Genomic DNA, 23575 nt, shown 5'->3' on the forward strand with positions numbered 1-23575 from the left:
ACCTATGAAGTCGAGCGCCCATTGGCCAAACAGTTTTACCTCTATGACTGGTCGGAGTGGCATGGCTGGGGTTCGCTCCTTAGTTGCGGCTACTTGGCAAACATGGCAGGTCTTTACATGTTCATGGGTGTCCTGGAATAAGGTAGGCCAATAATAGCCTGCCCTGAGGATTTGGTGGGCTGTTGCTAAGCCTGACCCATGACCTGTCCCAAACTTAGTATGGAACTACTCTACAATTTGGCATGCTTCATCTCTGTTTACGCATCTTAGGTAGATGCCCTCGTGGTTTCTTCGATACAAGACAGCACCTTGCAGCATGAAACGGCTGCTCTTCATCCTCAGTGCCCTTTTCTGTACTGGGTTAAGGTGTGATGGACATTTTTTATTAAGAAGATAGAAGGTTATGTCATCGTACCACTCGTCTAGCGAGACTTGTTCAATCAGGTATTGCTGATGTACAATTCCTGAGCATTTGGATGCGAGAGTCTGCGTCAAACCTTGACCTCGTACTAGCTTCAAGGGCTGAATTTCAATGTCATACTCTTGGATGATGGTCACCCATTTTCCTCTCCTTTCACCTAGCTCATTCTGCATCAATAATGTCTTTACTGCAACATCTGGCACTATGGCATATATCTTACTTCTTAGTATATAATGTCGGAATTTCCTAATAGCTTTGACTAGCGCATAAGCTTGCTTCTCAATATTCGGGTATCTCAACTCAGCCTCTTTTAGCGGAGTGCTCATGAATGCTATTGGGTGTTCTCCCTCTTCTTCCTTTCGCTGAGTTAGAATTGTTGCACAGGTGTGTTCAGAAGCAAAAGAATATATGTAGAATGGCCTTAGATAGTCTGGGCTTACCAAAACTGGCGCCTGGACAATAGCTTGTTTGATCTCCTCAAACTCTTTCTTGGTCGCTGGGGTCCACTCTATCTTGGCATCTTTCTTGAGCATGTCATTGAGCGGGCGAACTATTTCAACAAATCCAGTTATAAATTTTCTGACAAAATTTATCTTCCCGAAGTATGACTTGAGTTCCTTTTTGCTTGCGGGGAGATTGATTTGCAATATGGCTTTTATTCTATCAGGATCGATTGAGACCCCCCTTTCTGAAATCACATGACCGAGAAGCTTACCTTCGGTCACGCCAAACATACATTTCTTGGGATTTAAAGATATCCCGAATTGGCGACAGCGCTGAAAAACTTTTCACAGATCATGTGAATGATCTTCTCTTTGCTTGAAGAAAACGGTCAAATCATCCATATAGATAATGATGCACCGGCCTACAAGGTCTTTAAAGGTGATGTCCATGGCGCGCTGAAATGTCGCTCCTGTGTTAATCAAACCAAAAGGCATCCTTCTATAAGCAAATATTCCCCACTTGGTGGTGAATGCGGTCTTCAGTCGGTCCTCATACTTGACCATTACTTGGTTGTACCCGGAATATCCATCTAGAAAAGACATCATCTAGGATCCATTGACCATGTGCAAGACTTCATCAAGCGAAGGTAGCGGGTAGTTATCCTTCTCTGATGCTCTGTTCAAATTGCGGAAATCGACACACAATCTGATTTCACCGCTCTTTTTCCTCACGAGAACTAGGTTAGCGACCCAAGTAAAATGTCGTACTGGAAAGCTGATGCGAGCAGCCAATAATTTTTTTACTTCTTGATAGATTAAAGGCTCGAGGAGGGCATTCACTGGCTGTTGCCTCTATCTGAAAGGTTTTGAGTCTAGCTTAAGGGGTATGGTATGAGTTATTATTGAAGTGTCATAAGTCTTGAGATCCCCATACCCCCAAGCGATGATATCTAGGAATTCCCTCATGTTCTTGAGGATTCCGTCTCTTTCCTGAGATGTACATACCTTGCCAATCAGCACATTCTTTTGATTGTCTTGCGTGCCTATGTTGATCTTATCGCAGGCGTCTCCTTCGGAAGTACCTTCCTTGCGAGATTTGAGCTGGTCCCAGTCGAAAATCCTTTCTAACTGTACCATAGCTCTAGGGATGGTATTTGTCCTGAGATTCAAGACTCCTTCTATGTCGATCTCGGCTTCTTGAGATTCTTCCTCATCAATAATTTGTGTGGCAAACACATCTGAGCTTGTAATAAAATCAATGATGTGCTTATCATCATCGAATACTTGAAAATTAGTGACATTGTCCGGAACAGATGGGACTGATGTTAACTCCACTGTGAATTTTTTAAAATTTTGCATTGACAGAGGCTCGAGCGTACTTGCGGCCTGTGCCAATGAATCAGCAACTTGATTCTATGATCAGAAGATGGCTTTGATGTTGAAAGCGTCAAAACTCTCAATTATATCCCACACGCGGTTGCGATAAACGCTGAGTCTTTTATCATGGCATGTGTACTGCTTTCAAACTTGCCAGACTACCACCTCTGAATCTCCGAAGCAGTGCAGATCTTGAGCTCCCTTCTTGATAGCCAGCAGCAAACCATAAATCAAAGATTCATACTCTGCTATGTTATTAGTACAGTGAAACTGTAGCCGGTAGGAGGCCAAATAGGTTTCGCCGGTAAGACTTATTAGTTCTACCCTTGCTCCAGCTCCTCGCTTGGATTTGAACCATCAAACCTTAGAGTCCAAGTCTGATTCAGGTCGAGAAGCTTAATAGTTGTGGTTCCCGGGCCCGTTACTTCATTTTTTCCTTGTTCAGGGGGTCTTCTTTCAAGAATCTCGGGGAAAGCGGTGTCTTTTGGCCTGAGAGTGTGGGTTTCCAGCACCTCTGAATGTCTCTTCCATACTTGATTTAATGTCATTCTGCATAATGAACATGTTATTTCTGAATGGGCGGCATTGTGGAGTCTGCACCAGCTGGCTAAAAGTAGATCCTTGATATAATCTTGACGGTTTAGATACCGCATCTGCTCTGTGTATTTGCAGAAAAAATCTCTAAAGCTGCTGAATAGCTGATTTTCTTCTTGTGGTGGGATCTCCTTATCATAATTTTCTGCAATTCCTTCCAGATTTTGGACTAGATTTGAGTATTGTACCAACAAAACTTCGTTTGTTGAGTCAGTGTGAGCCCTATAAGTGCCCATATCCGATTCTAGGAACAAGGTCTCATTGGCCTAGTTATATTCGGTGATCATCAATTTGAGCCTAGGTTCGGACTCAATCCGGATTTGATTTGCCACCCCTCTCCATGGTAGCCACATATGAGTGAAACTGGAATGCAGCCAGCCATTGAGGACGCGGGTCCAGTCTCGGCTAAGCAACATGCCACATGCTCCCGGGATGTCTACTACTTGGATATCAATATACATCTGAATACGCAGATCTGTTGTCAACTGCATGTGTATATTGTTCAACTCCCCCACTACTGTCACTTCAGATTTATCTAATTGAGTAACTTTTCGGTTAGTCTTGGTGGGGGTTAGGCCTAGAGCGGTGCACACTGATAGAGGCATAACATTAGCTGAAGCTCCTGAATCTATTAGACAATTGTGTAAGTTCTTACCAAAGATTCTGAGAGTTAATAGGAAAGGTGGGGGTTCTAGCTTTTCAGTAAACAAATTGATAGTAGGCTCTGATGGGAGGGTGTCATTGTTCATGATTGAGATGTCCTGAGTTCTTCCTCGTGCACGCACCCCAAAACCAGTTTCCATAGGCTGATCATTTGAGAACTCTGGCGGTGCAGCATAATTTATTGTTGCACCCCTGAGATTCGTTGGTCCTCTTGCCTCATTGCTGATCTTCTGGGGCTGCCCTGGTGGTATTCTCTGTCTGGAATTCTCATCGGTCCCTTTAGAATGAACCGGCGAGGGTTCCTTAAGGCTGCCCAAGACCATATCCCTAACCTCGGAAACTTTCATCAGTTCAGCAAGGGATAAACTGATTTTAATCTTCTTGAATTCATCTGCTACCAACTGGCCTAGTTTAGTAATCTCTATATTGCTAGATGGCTTATCACTGGAGCCTTGATTTGTGGCAGCGGTCAGCTGATTTTGAGAAACAAGTACTCTTGGAGGGGCCTGCATCTTCTGCGGCTGACTTTGGCTCGCATACTGTTGCGATGCCTTAGGATAACTTGCATTCTGATCTGGAGGGACTTCAATATCTTTGGGAGGCGTGGAAGTAGTATAAGGGCCACTATTGTTGTTTTGGTTGTTATTATTGTAATACCCCCGATTGCCGCGTTGGTACTGCTGAAATGCATTCACATCAGCAGGCTGGTTTGGGTCTGCCACCTTATCTTCATCCTGATTAGGGAAGAAGAACGGTGGAATGTAGGTCTCTAAGACAAGCGTTGTATCATACCTTGGTGATAGCACTATTTCAAATCCGGTGGGAGGAAGCACTGGTTGAGGCATTGTGTTCTCCACTTCTCGCTGGAATATATTTGTTGTGACCTAAAACTCGTCACATTGCAGCTCTGAGTGCTGGTTAGTATTATGCAATCTGCACCAATTTGATAGAGCTGCCTCTACCAGGAATACCCTATCTGTCGGCCTATTTTCCGATGTTGGTGGGTTATCTAGTGGAGTGAGGACTCCCCCGTTGTTAGGACAGATGTTCCACGTCCTTGTGGGCCGTTGATATCCTTGGTTCTGGTATTGGTTCTGGTGCTGACCTTGCTGCTGGTTTCTCTGACTATACTGCAACTGGTTATTCTGATTTCACAAATAAGTGACTTCAGAAGAAAGCTTTTTCATTTGGTCAGTCAGCTCCCGCATCTCATCCTTCTCCTCTTGGGTTCTAGACGATACTGTAGTATTCTGCACATATATGGGTTGTTTAGGAGGGATCTGGGATATAGGCGGTCCTGGGTGGAGCACCAATTGATTTGTAGGTTGCTGAGGCTGATATGCTGATTGTGTCATTGGATTCATAATAGGCATTTGGTGAGCCAAAGCCTAGCTGATTTCTTGAATTTGGCTAGGCATAGCAAGGGGTCCTAATTGCATCAATGGTCCGGCAATGTTTTGGCCTAGTCCCTTACTGATCTCCATAGCCTTAGCATAGGCTTTAGTTAACGTGGTCGGTGCGGGGTGTGACTTCGAACAAACATAGTTGTTAAATAGTCCAGAGCTGAATAGTAGATCTCTCTTGCCGAAGCATCACTTACCACATACGGGTCTTGGAACCGGGTAAAAGCCTTATGAAACCTGTTGTTGAAAGAACTGATTGGCTCATGTCCCTGTCTTTTGACTTCTACAAACTATTTGTATAGCTCTGTAGGGGTTATAGGGATACCATACTTTCCCGTAAAAGTTGTCTTCAACTTCTCCCAAGAGTCAATAGAAGATACCAACAAATGGATAAACCAGTAAAATGTGTCCACCCCCAATGAATAAGGGAAAAGTCTGCATGCAACATCTGCATACTAAATCTGTCTATTGCGTAACGCATCTTCAAATATTTTGATATGTTCTTCTGCTGTTCTGTTTGGATCATTTGCATGAAAAATAGAACAGAACCTGTCCGGGCTCTTAGGCATATCATGGTAAGCTGGGAATATGATGGGTGACGGATTGTCTACCAACCAAGTAGCACCATTTGGAGCAGGTGGATTCTGCGCCATCTGTGGCTGATTTACTTGAGTTACAATAGGAACAGGAGTTATAACTGTTGGAGCAGTAAAAACTGTACTTGCTGGGACAGCAAACTGCTGGTTTGAAGAACTGGACTCACTAGAGTCTGCAACCCGGCGATAACTTTTGCGTCTGTAAAAGTGAAATCCAGCAAATCTTTCCTGCTCTGGGCTAGACCTTAGGACTCTCATGAATCTCTCCAGAGAGAAAGATCCAATTCGTTCCAACGTAAGTTATTTCCAATGTCAATTTTGTTGATGCGGTGCAGGAACTTAATTAGCCTCCTCTTGATCTCTTTGATTCTGTGCGTCGATGTGGTCAACAATTTCTTGTTCCTGCTCAAGGATAAAACGCATTCAAGACTAGTCAGGATAATTTCTTTTTACGGACCAGGCCAAGCTATATAATTCAGTGATAAGGTTTTCTTGTTCGTCGCTGAAATTCAAATCTAGCTGTATCACTAGTTCGGGGTCTCTTCTTGGCTGAGGAGGATTAATGGGCAGAGGGTGATCCGCTTCTGATTTCCAAGCAAGGGTTTGTAACTGGTCTGCAATATATGACTGGTTCAATCCTTGATCCGGCTGTTCAAGGGGAAGGTTGAGCGAGAATTCATGCAGCAATACCATACTGCATTATTATGGCCCTCCTTCTAGCGCCAATTTTGTTGACGCGTCTAAAGTCGCATTGCTGCAAACTCCATACGGCCAATGCAGAATAGAATAAACTTGTTGAGTATCCTATCCTCTCTTGAGATAAGGAAATCCCTAATGCTATTTCTCGCGCTTGATCAAAGGGGATAACCTCAAGGTTTCGTTTGTCAGGTCTTGACTGCAGGATTGCTTAGTGGTTTGAAGTGTTTTGCTGGAAACACAAGGGAGACTTACGGTGAAATAGGCAATTGCTGGATGAGTTCCCCAAAACTTTAATGGTCTTGCTTATCAAATGGTTTAAGTTGGGTTGATACTGCTTTCAATAAGACTGTGGATTCTCTTGATAAAAAAGGGGAAAAAAGAGGGATAAAGAGAGAGATTCTATGTACAATGAACCTGAAGATGAAATTGTCTTACAGACGTAAGACTTCACAATTTCATGAGTTGAAACAGCATACTCTAAATCACCTACCATAAAATCGAGTTGTTATGGCACATAATTAAATCTAATGATCGACTCTCTCCTACCATGTAGCAGTTACACTCATCAAAGGGATTAGTTAAAAGGTGTGATCACATTGATTAGTTTATACAGAAAGGCAGCGGTCAAACTATGAAAGGATGCCTCCTCCACAAACATTGTAACCGGTGGAGAAGGATCATGACCCTCCAATGCCTAGCGGGGGTCATAAGAGATCCTCCTGGCACTAGGTTAAGGCATCAATCAAACTTGGAGAATAGATCTTCATTAAATCATATCAGCAATACACATGGATTGTTCAATAGGAAACTACAGCATCTTGGTATGAATGTGTTGTCCCATATTTGACATACCCAAAATTTGAACTTCAAATTGGTCCCAATGTTGAATGAAGGCCCAAATGTGTGTCTATGCGTAACGAATGAGCATGTGATCCAAGGTTGTTGTCAGTCAAAATATGAAAAATGGATGAATTTTGAAAATTACCAAGAATTGAGGGAAATCATTTGATGGACATGTTCGAAGCATCATTTTGTGTCATTTGGCTAATTTTCGTCTGAACCCAGTTCATAGTTTATCATATATTAAACTTTCAAATTTTGATGTCCCTCGCCCAAAAATGATTAAAATCTCTCATCCTAGGTATCGTCATGAGGAATAAATGATGATGTTGGCTCGTTTCCCTATCATCGTGTGTTTCAAATTTCAAAGCCTAACTCCCTATCGTTTGGAAGATATGGCTATCTTTCCTAAGTTTGAGCATTAAATTTAAAATATTTAAATTATTTTTCAAAAATAATTTAATATTTTAATTTGTTTTAATATTGTGGTCATTTGATTTTTTAGTAGGATGGTGCACGTGCAGGTGTTATCGAGCGGCCGAGCTAGGGTTTCAAAGCCCTAGCTCGCGGGAGGCTTCTGTTGCAGGTGTAGAGGGGGAGGGGAGTGAAGGGTGTCGGGGGAGAGCGGCGGGCTGGGAGCGGCTGGGGGATAGAGCTGCTACGCCGGTTGTCGGGGGGAGGTTTGGCTGCACGGGAGTAAGAGGTGTTGAGCGGGAGGAAGGGCTTCGGACTGCTGCGGGCAGTGGGCTTCCGGTGGGACTCCCGTGGGGTTTGGGAGGTCAGTTTGGGGGTATCGTTTGGAGGAGCTTGGAAGGGGGGAGCTTTAGGGGCGGCGCTTTCACAAGGGGTTCTTCAGGCTAGGGTCCTGTTGACGTGTATTTTGTACACTGCCTAACACAGAATAAAATACCCAAGGGTACCTTATCCTCTCTTGAATAAAGCCTCTGATTGCTGAAGATGTCGCAAAAAGGATCAATCAAGATGACTCCAAGGTTCTTTGATGTAGGGTCTCTACGTGTGGATAAGCACCAGTGGTCGTTGTGAATGCTGTTTCATCAAGGGGCCTTACGTTTCCGTTCAGGAACAGATTTTCCTAAAACTAACAAGTTCTCAAAAAGATCAAAAGGTAGGGTTTGCAAGAGATAGATTCTAACCTAATCCTAAGAATGACTCAATGTAGACTAGACTTGGTAGGATTTGACCAATTTCAGTATTGCCAAGGAATTACAACTCTACTGAGATTGATGCGATCTTCTAAGGTGATTATTGATTTTTGAATCATCAAGGATCATAGACACTACCATGAAGGTACATATCAATGGTTCAATGATGATTGAAGGTTTAAGTAATCCAAATATCTCCAGTTGACCACACAAGGCATTCTTACAATCAGTAAGAAGCTAGTGGTTTGGAACGTGAATCTCACCAAAAATCAAGCCCAACACTTAGTCCTTCAAATTTAAATACTACTTCGACCAAGTATGATTCAAGAAAGTAAGCAACCATGAAAATAGCCACAAGAATTGCAATAAAACACCATAACTTCAATATTTTATTGATCTCAAAGCCAAAATAGACAACAATTGCTTGAAATTCTCTCTTCAAAACTCAATCTTGCTACAAAATAACTTTCTTCTCTCCAAAAGCTCTAATTCTTTCTGCTATTCTCTATCTATCTTCTAATTTCTCTAATGACAAAATGAAAATGAATGAGGGTATATATAGCATCCTCAATTACAATGAACGGCCCAGATCAAAAGAAGATCAACGGCTGAGATTTTGACACCTAAACCCTAATTAGGGTTTTATTACAAAAAGTTCCCCTTTTATTGAGCAATATTAAATGCATAGCCAAATATTTAATTGGCACAAAAATCTAGGAAACATAGACCAATGATAATTAAGGTGCCACATCATCTATAACATCTTTTCTTCTAGAACCTTGTTCCCTTTCCAATGCTCCTTCTTAGCATATGCAGTGAATCTAGACACAATTCCCTCAATCTCAACAATAGGAATCTCTGGAAGATTCCTCATTCGTTCCTCCAAGTGAATGACCTGATCGAAAGCCTTGAGAAGAGCTATGTCCCATCCAGGTTCAAGTTCTTTGATTTTCTCAATCAGGAGCATAGTAGCGAACATTTGATCTCTTTGCTCATCTGTGATAACATTCTCATCTTTGCAAAAGATGACCTTGACCTTCTCCTCCAACTCTTGAAGATTCACATCTGTCTCATCTTCAATCCTCCTGCCAAGAATAGAACATAACACCTCAAACACCTTGTCCTGGATTGGATGGATGACCTCCTCAACATGATTGCATTTCGTACTAATGTCTTCGAAAAGAACTTCCTTCATCTGAAGTAGAGTTGACCACTGGAGTAAATTATGAGCTCCTCCATCCATTATCTTTTCTTGTGCTAAGATCTTCCTTGGTGTTTGCCTGATTACTTGCAGAACAAGAATGATAACATCTCTAGTGTGGGCAAAGGCGGCTACTGTTATCATTAGGTTGTGAATGATCTCAAGGACCTGGATAGCTCGATGGGTAGTCTGCATCATTCTTGTTGTGAACTCAATGGCAACGGTATGGGATTTGTCAATCCAAGAGCTCATAAGCTGGACCAAGCTCTTAACTCTTTCTGCCTCACCAACTGATTCAAGGGGAAGTGCTTGCACAGGAGATACTGCTGGATCCTGACATCCCAAAGGCTGATTGAGATGGCTAAAGTAGCCTCTCCAAGCACCGACCTCTCGCTCAAGCTTTCTATTCTTTTCCATTTCTTCTTTAAGCTTGTCTTTAAGTGCCTCAAATGAATCAGTTGCCTCATCCAATGTCTGCTCGGCTGTGAGTGGACCAAGTTCAAATGTTTCTACATCATACTCTTCTGCAAGGATTTCACCTTCGTACTTGTCCACTACCGATGTAGCTATCTGCAACTTCCTGGACCCTGTCTCATCTCTGATCATCTTAGACATTTTGGTGGCTTTCTTCCTTTCTGTTACTCCCTGAGAATTTCCAATAAGGCTTTCTAAATCAATTACATTATCTTCGTCTTCGATCACAATCACCCTTGTTAGCCTCTCCTTTAACCAATGTGGAATGGCGGACCTTGTCTCTCTGACTTGTATCTCTTTAGGCACTAATCCCTCTTCTCGGAGAGGAGATGTCTCTTCATCACCATTCTTGTCTTCATGTAGCTCATTGACTTGGGGAGATTGACTTGATGAACGTTGAGGTGCTTGCCTTTCTTCATGTTTATTATTCTGGACCATTGATTCCATAGATTCCTCAACTTCAAGTACCCTCTTCTCTTGTCCTTGACTTGTCCTTTTTTTCATGTCGGGAAGATGTGCCAGATGAGTGATCTCGATGGGCCTCTTGCTTCTTCTTGGAGGGTTCCCTTTTCTCAAGTCTTTCTTTCCTCTTCGTGCTTCTAGGATGAGGATTGCCTTCACTTACGCATCTAGGGTGAGGATTGTCTTCATTTGTGCTCCTAGGATGAGGATTGCCTTCGCTTGTGCTTGCTCCTCCTTCCCCTGGCCTTTCCTCCAAAGTAAAAGTCATAGGTATGTTCTGTTCTCTCAACTTTTGATGTTGCACATCAACCCATCTGCGAGTACAAGACAAAACTGGGGCCATCAAAGCTTTTAAGTCAAAAACCTCAGGTTCATTCCAATCTATCTTTACTGCTTTGTCTTCTCGGTCATAAGATGATTGGAGATGTCTGCCACTGTCCTGAGCTTGATCAGCCACTCTGTAAACTTTGCATTTCCTGATGAGATCCAAAGGTATCCTGGAATGCATCTTTCTTTTCACTTCTAAATCATCTGAGAGATTCATCAAAAAGTCCTCAATCTGAAATTCGTGCTTGTACTTTCTACCAACTGTTTCTTCTATATACCCATAAGGATCAAAATTCTCTCTCAAGGCAAAGAATGAAAATGAATATAAGGCCAACTCTTTCTCTGCATCATCCATGGCTAGAGCATTAGGACATACCTCAACTGAATTCCCTAGTATGATAAGCACAGGAATTCCATTTCCATGCCTGTGTCTGAATGCCTTTGCATAAGCTGCCAACTGTCTAGTCACCTCAAGTAACACTAGCCTGTCTATCGGATATCTCGGCAACATATATGGAGGTGAAGGACACCCATGAACTCTAATATATGTAAACTTCTGGAATTGGATAAACCAAGCACCATACCTCTTCACAAGCTCTTGTGCATCTTGAGATATCCGATTGTGAATCCCACCTTGCAACGTCCTGGTGATGTTCATCGTGAAGGTATCATTAACTAACTTGTAGTTACTTCCAGGTGGGTGATGCAAATGAACATAAGATTCACAAACTCTGACTTCCCCGGGCCCTCTTCCGATCACTCCTCTGTGAGGTAGTCCAGCATATTCAAAACTCCTGATCAAGGCATATATGATGTACGAGCTCATGTGGAATGACTTGGTAGCCTTCAGTCTTCTCAACTGCACGTCCAAGCAATGGCTAATAATTCTAGCCCAATGAATTGTTCCTTTCCCTTGAACTATCACTTGGATGAAGTAGAACATCCACTTCTCAAAATAGAAGGCTTGAGGAGCGCCCATAACTCGATTGAGTAAAGTTATCAAATCTCTGTACTCCTCCTGGAAGTCGATCCTATGTGGTGTGTTGGGAATCTTGCTCAGGCGAGGACGACTTTTGAGTAACCAATTCTTATTGATGATGCTCAAGCAAGTGTCTGGATCATCTTCGTACATGGATCTAGCTCCTTCCAAGCTTTTGTAAATCATATCTTTATGTTCTGGCAGATGGAGAGCTTCACTGATAGCCTCTTTTGAAAGGTAAGCCAAAGTGTTTCCTTCCTTGGACACGATTGATCTTGATTGTGGGTCATAATGGCGGGCACACTCAATCATCAGCTCATGACACTGGACTGCTGGAGGGAAGCCGGCCACCTTGATAATGCCACTTTCAATTATTCTCCTTGCGACAGGTGATGGCTTTCCAATGTAAGGGACCTCTAGAAACTTCTTCACACTGAAGTTTCCCAAGTTGGTATCTCCAATGTTGCTCCACTTTGACACGATCTTGGTCTCCAATTCTTCGTTCCTCTAATCTTCCTTCATGAGGGCTGGACGACTGGTGGATGCTCCTGCTTTTGGGGTCGCCATCTTGATACCTACACAACATTTCATAATGAGCAATATACTTTGCAACGTAGAAATATAGATTAGATTTAAGTTTAGGAAACTTCATGATAAATCTTTGAATTATCATTTCCTAAATATAACTACGCAATTTGGAAATTCAAAATTCAAAATTTCAACATTAAACTAGGAAGATCTCGCCATACCTCCACTTGAGAACTAAATCTAAGAAATAATGCAAAATTAGGCAAGTTCGCTAGGCAAAATGTGGATCGAGGCTCTCCCTTCAACAAAATGGTCTTCCTCTAGACTTCGCAAGCATTAACTTTACCACCTCTAGCCTTCAATCAAATTCGCTCCTTTTAAATCAAACTTCGCACTCCTTCTTGGACCAGATTTCGCACCTTTGTTGCTTCTTCAAATCGCACTTGAATGGATGATTAAATGATGGATTAAAATGCTTCAAAACACCACTTATATATAGGCGCTCATTACCTCATTCCTCATAGGCCGACTTGGTGAAAATAGGCCAAAAAAAATAAACAAAATTTAATAAAAGAAGAGGCCGACTTTTATAAAAAATATTAAAATAATACCCCAAGCGCTCTATTTTTAAATTTAGTTTAATAATAATTAATTTTAAATGCCTTTATAATTAAAAATTTTGATTTTTTAAAGGCTTTAATTAATTATTAAATATCAATGCACCTTTATTAAATGCCAACTTAATTAGAATATTTCAAGGTTTTAGCGAATTTGGCATTTAATACGAGTTTTTCAAAGTACGTGCTCAAGCATGGGAAAATAGTAAACATGAATAACATCGCTCTGGTCCCTTGGAGAGGGACAGGAGCGCCCATACATTTTAGACCTCGCATTTCTAGTTTTTTTATGTTCAAAATCCCATCCTTGACGTTCAAAATGGCACTCTTGCTTGGAATTTTGAGTTTAATTCATGTGACCTTTGGAAGGAGCTTGCTTTAAACATTTTCGCCCTAGTCCCTTGGTGAGGGACAGGAGCGATCCCACTTTTGTCCTTGGACTTCATTTTCCAAATTGCCAATTCATGATGTGAGGTAGGCAATGATCATTATTGCTCATTCTATGCAAGCTTAACTCGTTTTCTTAAGACATAATGAGCTCTTCTAAGGATTTTCGCCCTGGTCCTCCAGTAGAGGACAGGAGCGATTTTTACATTTGAGCCCAGGATCGTTGATTTTTGGGGTCAATTCCTTGTTTATCATCTTTTGAAAGGCATTTCCCATCTTGTATCGCCTTGTCTTGGTGTGGCCTTGGAGGAAAATGGTTGATTCTATAGAAATCGCCCTGGTCCTCCAGTGAAGGACAGGAGCGCTCTTTAGCTTATTGCGCACATTCATGATCGCATTAACTTCCAATTACCTTCAAGCCGAAAAAAACGTCATTCCTTATTCCATCTTGAGTGTTGGAAACGAAATTGGCATTCTAAAATTAGGCATATTTGAAGATTTCACTCTGGTCCCTTGGAGAGGGACAGGAGCGCCCTAGCCAATTTTCATCAAGTTTTGTGGTCCTTGCAACTTCATTCTTCCTTGAAGCACTTTAAATATCATCGCCATCTTGTGCCTTGGCCTGGATTCATCCAAATTTGGAGGGGAAGACTTGATAATGTGTTTTTCGCCCTGGTCCCTTGGTGAGGGACAAGAGCACCTTGGCCATTATGAGCTCACTTGTGTTTCGCTAACTTTCAAATTTATCTTCAATGGATCGATTACGCCTTCCTTCATTCATCTCAAACGTAAAACTTGCTTTTCCTTTGCCAAAAACTTGTCTTGAGGGAAAATCGCTCTGGTCCCTTGGAGAGGGACAGGAGCGCCCTTTGAAAAATCGCCCTGGTCCCCTGGAGAGGGACAGGAGCGAACTTGTTACTTAGGTTGATTTTCTTCATTGTGACCCATTCAAGTTATATTCAACGGACAGAACACATTCTCCTTGACCTCTTCAAATCGTAAAGTCACTTAAATCTTGCAAGGATAATGCAAATTTGGAATTCAAGCTCTGGTCCTTCAGTGAGGGACAGGAGCGCCTTTTGGTTTCAAGGCCAAATCTTTTCACTTTTTACATCGAAATCTCTTTGCTGGGGGAGATATCATCTTTTTACAAGCTACGAACAAGAGCCCAAGTCTGGAAAAGGTCCCAAAAGGTGTGCGTGGAGAAAATCGCTCTGGTCCCTTGGAGAGGGACAGGAGCGAACTTGTCCTTTAGACAAAGAGTTCAACCTTTCACTGCTTTTTGACTAAGTCTGGATATTCAAGTACGCTCACTTGATCCTTCCTTGTGCCTTCGACACTCAAATTTGACGAATCAAGGCCAAGAATGACCCTGATAAGCCATTTTGCCTTGGTCCTTGAGTGAAGGATAGGAGCGATTTTGTCTTAATCCTTCAAAATTTATCATTTTCGAGTCTTTCAAATCTTCAAAATCTTCAATTTACGTCCAATTGACTCCCCTGGCAATCCTACACAAAACAATTAAAGGAAATTAGAGACAAATATGCATTAAATAACATTTTCGCCTTGCTCCCTGGGAGAGGGACAGGGGCGATTTCTCCTTTTCAAGCTAAAATATCCATAGTTTAAATCTTCAAATCACTTCATCATGCAGGGTTAAGTCATCTTCAAGGCCAGGGTCAGTCATCTTGCTTCCAGAATTTGGTCAAAATTTACCTAGACAAAATATGCAATTTCATCCTCAAAACGCTGGCACTTAGAAAAATTTGAATTTACCCCAAAAGAACCCTGACTTAACCTAAGACAACCCTAACTTCAGTAAACAATCTTCAGGAGGATGCGGAATAACTTTCAAAATTTGACTGGATTTGCCTTAAAAAAACACATTCAAAAGAAACCCCAGGGGTTTAGACCTAGTCCAGATAGACCTCACTCAAAATCCTAAAAGGCAGAGAGAAGAGTAGGCAAAACAAAAGCAAAAAGAGGGGGTCCCCGTTTGTATGGGGCGATGTGTGAAATGATCACAACAGGTCCTTGGTTGCCCTTCGTCGCCTTTTAAATCTATTCGAGCTCCGATATCGGGTTTTGGTGGTGAGGCCTCTCATGTGGCTCCAGCCATGGACTTTCGTGCTGCGGTGGGTTCTAAACACCCACCTCAGATTATGATGACATTTTCCAATAACCTTTTCTCCTCAGAACCAGGGACTGGAAGTACTAGTAATTCTCGCCTTACGAAGATTAATGGGTGTTTGGAGAGATGCAATGAAAGGCCGAAGCTGGTCATTCCTTCAGAGATGATAGCGGAAGACGTTGAGTACTTTTCAAAACACTCGCTCTATTGCAAATTTCTGGGGATGAGGGTCTCCTTGCAGTTCTTGGAAAACTGGGCGCAGAGGTCTTGGGCACCAGATGGGGAAATGGAGATTATGCTGCTGGCGAACAACTATTTCATGGTTACTTTCAACTGTATGGAGGACCGAAATAGGGTTTTTGAAGGAGGCCCGTATTTTTACAACCAGGTGGGGCTGTTCATCAAACCTTGGCATGTGGGGTTTAACCCCTCAGAGGAGCTCCCAAACAGGGTCCCTGTATGGGTTTGGTTACCACGTCTTCCAGTGGAATGTTGTCGAGAGGACATGTTACGGATGCTAGCAACACTGCTAGGGAAACCAGTGGGATCTTCATCGCAAACGCTAGGGAGAAAGGTAATGACCTTTGCGCGCATTTGTGTTGAAATTGATCTTAGTAAACCATTACTAGATGCTGTAGATATGTGTGTGGGTTCTTACTCATGGGTTCAACAACTAGACTATGAGACTTTACCTTTTCGTTGTCATCTGTGTCATGAGTATGGTCATCTACAACGTAAATGCCCTAGATATAAACCAGTGGTGCACCGACCTCAACAACCGGCCCAGGGTCAAGATAGGGCTGATAAAGGCAAAAGTGCTATGATGACTGATGTTGTGGGTGCTGAGGGTTTTGTTCCAATTAAGACAAGGAACAAAAATTGAGGCCAGAAGAGGTCCCTTCAGGAGAGACAGGAGGAGGATACCTTTAACAGATTTGAAGCGCTGGATGACCTCAACCAACAGGAAGTGAATCCAGGGTTAACCCCTTTGGATCAGGGGGCTTCAGGGGGGGCACCGGAAAGAGCTAGGGAGGACTCTTCCCAGGCCTTGGTAGTGACTGGAAACCAACAAATGGAGATGGAGCAAGCTGTAGGGGCCGAGTTGGGACTCATTCCTGGTTCGAAGGCGAATTTGGGTGGGGGGGAGGGGTCCCCTATAGCCCTGAAATTGGAACCGGCTGGAGCTAGGACTAGTAAGTCTTTTGTTCACCTGGGTCTTCATCAGAAGGATATTAAGAAAAGTGCCTCAAAAAAGATCTCAAAGGCTGGCAGAAAGAAGGATGTGGATAAAATCAAAATGATGGGAGAGAATTTGATTGAGTCAGGGTCAGTAAAGACCTTGGATTCTCACTTTTCCAACCCTTCCAAATGATTGTACTCTCATGGAGTGTAAGGGGCTTGAACAGTGGCCCTAGACAAAAAGTTGTTCGGGATTTGATTAGGAATCATTCTCCTGATGTCCTTTTCTTGCAAGAAACTAAACTTTCAGTGGAGAGTATGATGGGTCTTGTGCCAAAGTTGTGGGGGCGAGGCGAAGTGTTGGGGCAGCTGGTTCCTTGGGAGGGGTGGCCTGTCTTTGGAACCCTTTAAGGCTCCGCCCTGTCTGGTGGGCCGCTTCCAGATCCTCGATATCTAAGGTGCTATCTAGTCTCAAGACTGGGGAAGTCATTTTGTTTTCAAATATCTATGCTCCCACTGATCTTCAAGGTAAGCAAAACTTATGGTCTCATGTTGCTGGTATGCGAAGGTTGGCCCCCTTTCATCCTTGGATTATGGCAGGAGACTTCAATGCCATTCTGGAGTTAAGTGAGAAGAAAGGGGGTGTTATGCGGTTGGAACCGTCTTCAGTCCTCTTCCAGGATAGTATCTCCCGGCTGCAGCTAGTTGACATCAAGCCTAGCAATGGCTTGTTCACTTGGAACAACAGAAGGGTGGGTGAGAATTGGATTGCTGAACGGTTGGATCGCTTTCTGGTTTCTTGCTTTTGGATTGGCAGGGGGTGGTCCACAACTTCTAAGATTCTTGACTGGAGAGGGTCGGATCATTGGCCCATCAAGTTGGTTTTGTCCTCGGCTCGGGTTGCCCGCTCGCCTTCTTTCAAATTTCAACTTATGTGGCTTCAGGACCCCTCTTTACAGGATCTGGTTGCGGACTGGTGGAGGAAAGGCAGGCCGGCCTTTGGTACTGCCATGTTCACTTTTGCCAAACAGCTGCAATTTGTTAAGCGCCAGCTTAAACAATGGAACCGTCAAGGGTTTGGGGACATCTTTCATGAGAAGAAAGCTGCCCAAATTGTGTTGAGTGAGATCACCAGGGTAATCAGAAAGCATGGGTTGTCAGAGGAATTTCTTAGAGAGGAAGACAAGGCTGTCAAGGTGGTTGAGGAATGGGAGACTAGGGAAGAAATTTATTGGAAGCAGAGAGCTCGCATTGATTGGCTGAAGGAGGGGGACAAGAATATGGTTTTCTTCTTCAACTCTGTGAAAGCAAGGAGACACGAAAATTCCATTCTTGTTCTGGTTAATGATAGAGGTGACCAGTGCTTATCCTTGCAGGAGATGTCTAGGGAGGCCCTTCAGTTTTGCCAGTCCCTCTTTAGGGAAGAATCTCAGGGGGAAACAGTGGAGGAGAATCTGATTCTGGCTTGCATCCCTTCTCTTGTCTCGAGGGAGATGAATGAGCAACTTTTGCGTCCTATCTTGATGGAAGAACTTGAGAGGATAGTCTTCCATATGAGGAAAGGGATGGCTCCTGGACCGGATGGGTTCCCGGTTGAATTCTTTCAAGAGTTCTGGGATATTATTAAGCTTGATTTATTGGATGTTGTCCAGGAGTCCTAGAGAAATAAGCAGATGCTTAGGGTTTTGAATGCGACCTTCATTGCTCTAATCCCCAAGTGTGAAGGGGCCGACCGGTTAGGCCAGTTCCACCCCATCTCTCTCTGCAATGTGATTTATAAGATCATCTCTAAACTGATAGCAGACAGATTGAAGAAGTGCCTGGGGAGTGTTATTTCGGAGGAGCAAAGTGGGTTTGTGGAAGGCCGCCAAATTCTAGATGGGGTGGTCATTGCTATGGAGACCATTCACTCTATGGCAACCTCCAAGGAAAAGGCTATGTTTATCAAGTTGGATATGGCCAAGGCATATGATAGAGTTCGGTGGTCCTTCCTTCAGAAGATTCTCAGAGCTTTTGGTTTTGCTAATGAGTGGATCCAGTGGGTTATGAGTTGTGTTACGTCTACCTCTTTCTCGGTGCTTATCAATGGGGACCATACTGAGCTGTTCGGGGCTTCAAGGGGTCTCCGCCAGGGGGATCCCCTCTCTCCTTATTTATTCATTCTTCTTGCTGAGGGTCTGGTGAGGCTGATTAAGCATAATGTGGGCCTGGGTAATATTCAAGGTTGGAATTGGGGTAATGACTTGCAGCCGCAGTCTCACTTGCAATTTGTGGATGATACAACCCTCATGGGGCTAGCTCGGATCAACGAAGCTTCTAATTTGCGGAAGGTCCTGGACGTATATCTTGCGGCGCCTGGCCAGTTGATTAATGAGGATAAGTCTTCTATCCTCTTTTTCAACACTCTGGAAGATATCCAAAGGAGGATTGCTTTTATTCTGACATTCCAAATTGGCTCCCTGCCCTTGACATATTTAGGAATTCCTATCTCTCCTGGCAACCCTCCTAGGGAGTCGTGGCAGGGGATCTTGGATAAATTCCGATCGAGGGTTGATCACTGGACCCATAGATGGTTATCCTTTGCAGGGAGGGTTCAACTGATTCAGTCGGTGGTTCAGGCTCTACCGACCTATCGATGTATGCTTCAGGTGGCACCTAAGTGGTTCTTGAAGGGTTTGGACTCTCTGGCTAGGCAGTTCTTATGGGCAGGAAATCTCTCCTCTTCCAAGTGGAGTCTGGTCAATTGGGACCTGGTGTGTAGCCCAAAGCAGTCAGGGGGGCTTGGGTTAAGGCAATCTATTCTTTTTGGGGAGGCTCTTGCAGCTAAACTGTACTGGAGGTGGTGTGTTGAGCAGGATTGAGGTTGGGCCAGGATTCTGGCCAACAAATATATGCAGAGGATCCCGTTGGAGGAAATCCCTAGATATCTGCTTGAAGGAAAGGGCTCATCGATCTAGAACATGCTAAAGAGGGGGGCTTCTCTCATTAAGGCAGGGCTTTTTTGGATTTGCAGAAGGGGGGAAGAGGTCCTTTTCTAGAAGGACTCTTGGGATGGTTACCCTCCCATCCTTGAACAATTTCCTAACCTTGGAAACCTGGGCTAGAGGTTTTTGGACACGGGATGGTCAAGGGTGAGTGATTTTAAGGTTGTCTATAGGTGCGGTCAGCTGGATTTGGAGCGGTGGAAGAATCCTAATGAGTGGCCAGTGGTTGGGATGGAGGAAGAATGTGCTGAGCTGCAGGGCATTTTGGCGAATAGATACTGTAGCTCTCTTAAAGGTAGGGATGGGCTTGCTTGGTCCCCAAATCCTAAGGGCGTCTTTTCTGTGGCTAGTGGTTACTGGGAATTGATGAGCCGAAGACTAGAGGGAAGGGAAGTGAATTGGTGGAAACAGGTGTGGAATAATGCTTCTTGGCCGAAGTGTAACTGCTTTGTTTGGACTTTAGCTTGGAATAGATGTCTTACATGGGACAATATCCGCAAACGGGGATTCTTGGGGCCTTCTATCTATGTTCTATGTGGTAACGGAGAGGAAGATTCCTCTCATCTGTTCTTCAGATGCCCATTCTCTATGCTTATCTGGCACTATTGGTGGGGGGTGTGGAAGCATCCTTGTGTCCATGCTGATTCTCTAGTGGAATTTTGGAGCAGTTTGGGCAGACCTCCTATTCCGTCCTCCTTCATCCAAACTGTTTGGTATATTGGGCCCATCTTCATTCTGTGGCAGATCTGGCTCGAAAGGAACAGGAGGATTTTCCGTGAAGCCAAATTGTTTCTTCAACAAGTTTGGAATAGGATCACTATTATGATTCGGGAGACAGTGGAAGCTAAGTGTGAGGTGAACTTCCCGTTGGGTAGAGATGAGGCAAATATTGTGAGTAGGCTTGGATTGCAGGAGCTATCTCCGACCTCTGCTTGTGTCCGAAGAGGTAGACGGGCTATTAAGAAGCTGCAAAGGGTGGGAAGGTGGATACCCCCTCAAGATGAGCTTATCAAGATTAACACTGATGGCTCATCTACGGGTAACCCAGGCCCTGCTGGAGTAGGGGGTGTTGGCAGGAACAGCAGGGGGGAGGTTGTTTTCTTCTTTTCGGTGCATAAAGGATGGCAGTCTAATAATTTTATGGAGGGTTTAGCGATTCTTTTTGCACTAGAGAGGGCTTTGGCGTTGGGTTGTAGGAAGGTGATTTGTGAATCGGATTCACAAATTGTTGTTAATTTGTTGTCTGAGCAGAAGGTGAGTGGGATTCAATGGCAATTGGCAGGGATTGTTCAACAGATTCTCCAAATTAGCTATTTAATGGAGCAGGTGTCCTTCATCCATATTCCTCGCTAATGGAATGGAGTGGCAGATTGTCTGGCCAAGTGGGCCTCAGATCATGATAGTGATTGAAAAGTGGAAGGTTGGGAGCATCTCTCTGGGGACTACTATCAGGAATTGCAGAAGATTTTCACTGAGGACATGGATGGTAATGAAGCTGGTTGATTTGTGGTTGGGTTGGTTGTTTTCTCTGGGGCCTCAAGGCTCTGCCTTCTGTGTAATGCATTTTTCTGATTTTCAATAAAGTTTTTACCCTTTTATTCAATATTGTGGTCATTTGAGGGAAAAAGTTGTCTAAAAACATCATTATTTTCATGCTCCCTTTATTCTCCTTCATAGTCAATGGTTTCTGGAGGTCAAGATCATAGTCTTTGAAAGAAATGGTTAAGGATGCTCCGTTTTCGAGCATTTTTAACCCATATTCTTAACCTCAAAAAGAAAAAGGTTAAGAATGCTCCAAAACGGAGCATCTCTAACCTTATTTCTTAACCTTGTGTGGATCCGCTTTGCATAAAAAGGTTAGAAATGCTTCGTTTTGGAGCATTCTTAACCTTTTTCATAAGAGTTAAAAAGAAAATGCACAGATGAAATGCGGTCTCATGGCTTTTTGTAAGCGAAGACAATATGATCAATAATGCAAATCTGCAATGCAAGTTTTTCTACCTTCCATTCCATCCATGCAAAGTCGAGAGCTTATGAACAGGTTATGGACATTCATCAAAGCTTAAAAAGATAGAGGGATTTCATCAGATGTTGTAGCTACAATTGCTCTGGAAGAGGTGACTACCAAACCTGAGAATATCGCCTACCGTGAGATCTGCTTACAGGATGTATACGCTGCAATTCGTGGATGTAAAGCCAAACTCCGTGCTGTTAATGCTTTGTAAGGTTAATATGCATGTAATGTACTGCGGACGTGGGTGGTAGGATAAGGAGCATCAACATTGCACATAGTACTTGACAGAATGCTCAGGTGAATCGTGGAGGTATAGACAGTGCATTCGACTTGTTTGACAGAATGTTTCAAAGAGATGTCATCTCATGTAATGCAACGATTGTAGGATAAGCACACAGTGTTTTGTTGGAAATGATTTCGAAGCTTTTTAGCAAATGCAAGTGGCGGGTATAAAGCCAAATTCCACAAACTTCGCTAGCATCCTTCCTGTCGTACAAAATGGAAGCTTTAGAACAACTGTATGGACATTCATCAAGGCATAAAAGAATAGAGGAGGTTAATCAGATGTAGCAGTTGCAGCTGCTCTAGAGACATGACTGCAAATCGTAGAGGCAAGACTATGCCGTTAGAACTGCTCTGATAGACATGAAAACAAATTGTGGAAGCATAGCTAATACACATGAAGTGTTTGAAGAGCACACGGCAGATGCAGAATGTGGTAGTATAAATAATACACGTCTAGACAATGTTGCAAAATATGGAAGCATAGACAAAGCACGTCGAATTGTTTCACAGAATGTCACGTCAAAATGCATGTAAAAGTGGAAGCTTAGACATGGCAAGTGAATTGTCTGACAAAATGCTTCAAAGAAGGTATCATCCCATGTAATGCAATGATTGCAGGATATGCATAAAATGGATTTCTTGAAAAAGCTTTCGAATCTTTCAAGCAAGTGTATTTAATAATGCCGATGTTCTCTCCATCCATGCGCAAATGAATGATTCGGAACAGTGTATGGGCCTCTATCGAGGCATGCAAAAATTTGATTAGAAATATTGTGTTAACTGTAAACTTGGATTGCAAATTGGATCTTAAGGTAATAGCTCTTCAAGTTAGGAATGCCAAGTACAATCCCAAGCGTTTTGCAGCCGTCATAATGAGAATTAGGGAGCCAAAAACTACGGCCTTGATATTTGCATCAGGGAAGATGGTCTGCACAGGTGCAAAGAGTGAGAAACAATCAAAACTTGTTGTAAGAAAATATGCTCAAATCATCCAAAAGCTGGGATTTCCTGCACATTTCAAGGACTTCGAGATCCAAAATATTGTGGGATCGTGTGATGTGAAATTTCCTATTGGATTGGAAGGACTTGCATATTCCCATGGGGCTTTCTCAAGTTATGAGCCAAAATTGTTCCCAGGCTTGATTTATCGGATGAAACAACCTAAAGTTGTTCTTCTCATTTTTGAATCTGGAAAGATTGTCCTTACTGGGGCAAAGGTAAGGGATGAGACATACACAGCCTTTGAGAATATATATCCAGTTTTGACTGAATTTAGGAAGGTTCAACAATGACATGTATCGGGTTTAGTCTTACAGTTGACAAGCCATGCAACAGAGCCGCAAAAGGAGATATATTTTGTGTCCTCAAGAAAATGGACAGCAAGATGATTGCAGCTACAGATGAAGTGGATGAAGATGGAGAAGTGTCTCAACATAACTCATGATTTGGTTCTTCATCGATATTACAAGTTTGAACTTGTATTTTGTAAAAATGACTTATGTTACTCATTGTAACTAAAGGTTAGAAAGTGGACCTTATTCACGCAAAAGTGAAGTAGTTTCTAACTAAGCTCTTTTTGCATAAAAATGAGTTATTTATTAACCTATCCAAAGTTAGTTACTAAGGTGGTTATTCTGGGAAGCCTATAAAGGCAAGGCTATTTCATTTGTCGGGGGATACTTTTACGACAGGGGGAAAACTCTACAGAATTTTGTAGAGGAATTAAGTGAGAATATTTTATGTTCATACCTTCGTACTAAGGGGTTTTTGAACTTGTATATTTTCAAAAAGAATAATGAAGAATGCAT

The 23575-nt window shown here is 42.9% G+C and overlaps 1 protein-coding gene and 1 pseudogene across 1 annotated transcript; one reads left to right on the top strand and one right to left on the bottom strand.

The window, feature by feature from the left end:
* The window catches only part of LOC131074178 (uncharacterized), a 145204-nt pseudogene that overhangs the window by 28250 nt on the left and 93379 nt on the right, over positions 1-23575 (bottom strand).
* Positions 22481-23099, top strand: LOC131073540 (TATA-binding protein 2-like). Its single transcript, XM_058009994.1, has one exon. It carries the CDS (start codon positions 22481-22483, stop codon positions 23057-23059), a length of 579 nt encoding a protein of 192 aa, XP_057865977.1. The 3' UTR covers positions 23060-23099.

Source organism: Cryptomeria japonica, chromosome 9, assembly GCF_030272615.1.
Source record: "Cryptomeria japonica chromosome 9, Sugi_1.0, whole genome shotgun sequence".
Lineage (NCBI taxonomy): Eukaryota > Viridiplantae > Streptophyta > Pinopsida > Cupressales > Cupressaceae > Cryptomeria > Cryptomeria japonica.

Bases quoted from the DNA above. Each gene is read 5' to 3' on its own strand.
- LOC131073540 (XM_058009994.1), top strand. From the start codon at position 22,481: ATGATTCGGAACAGTGTATGGGCCTCTATCGAGGCATGCAAAAATTTG.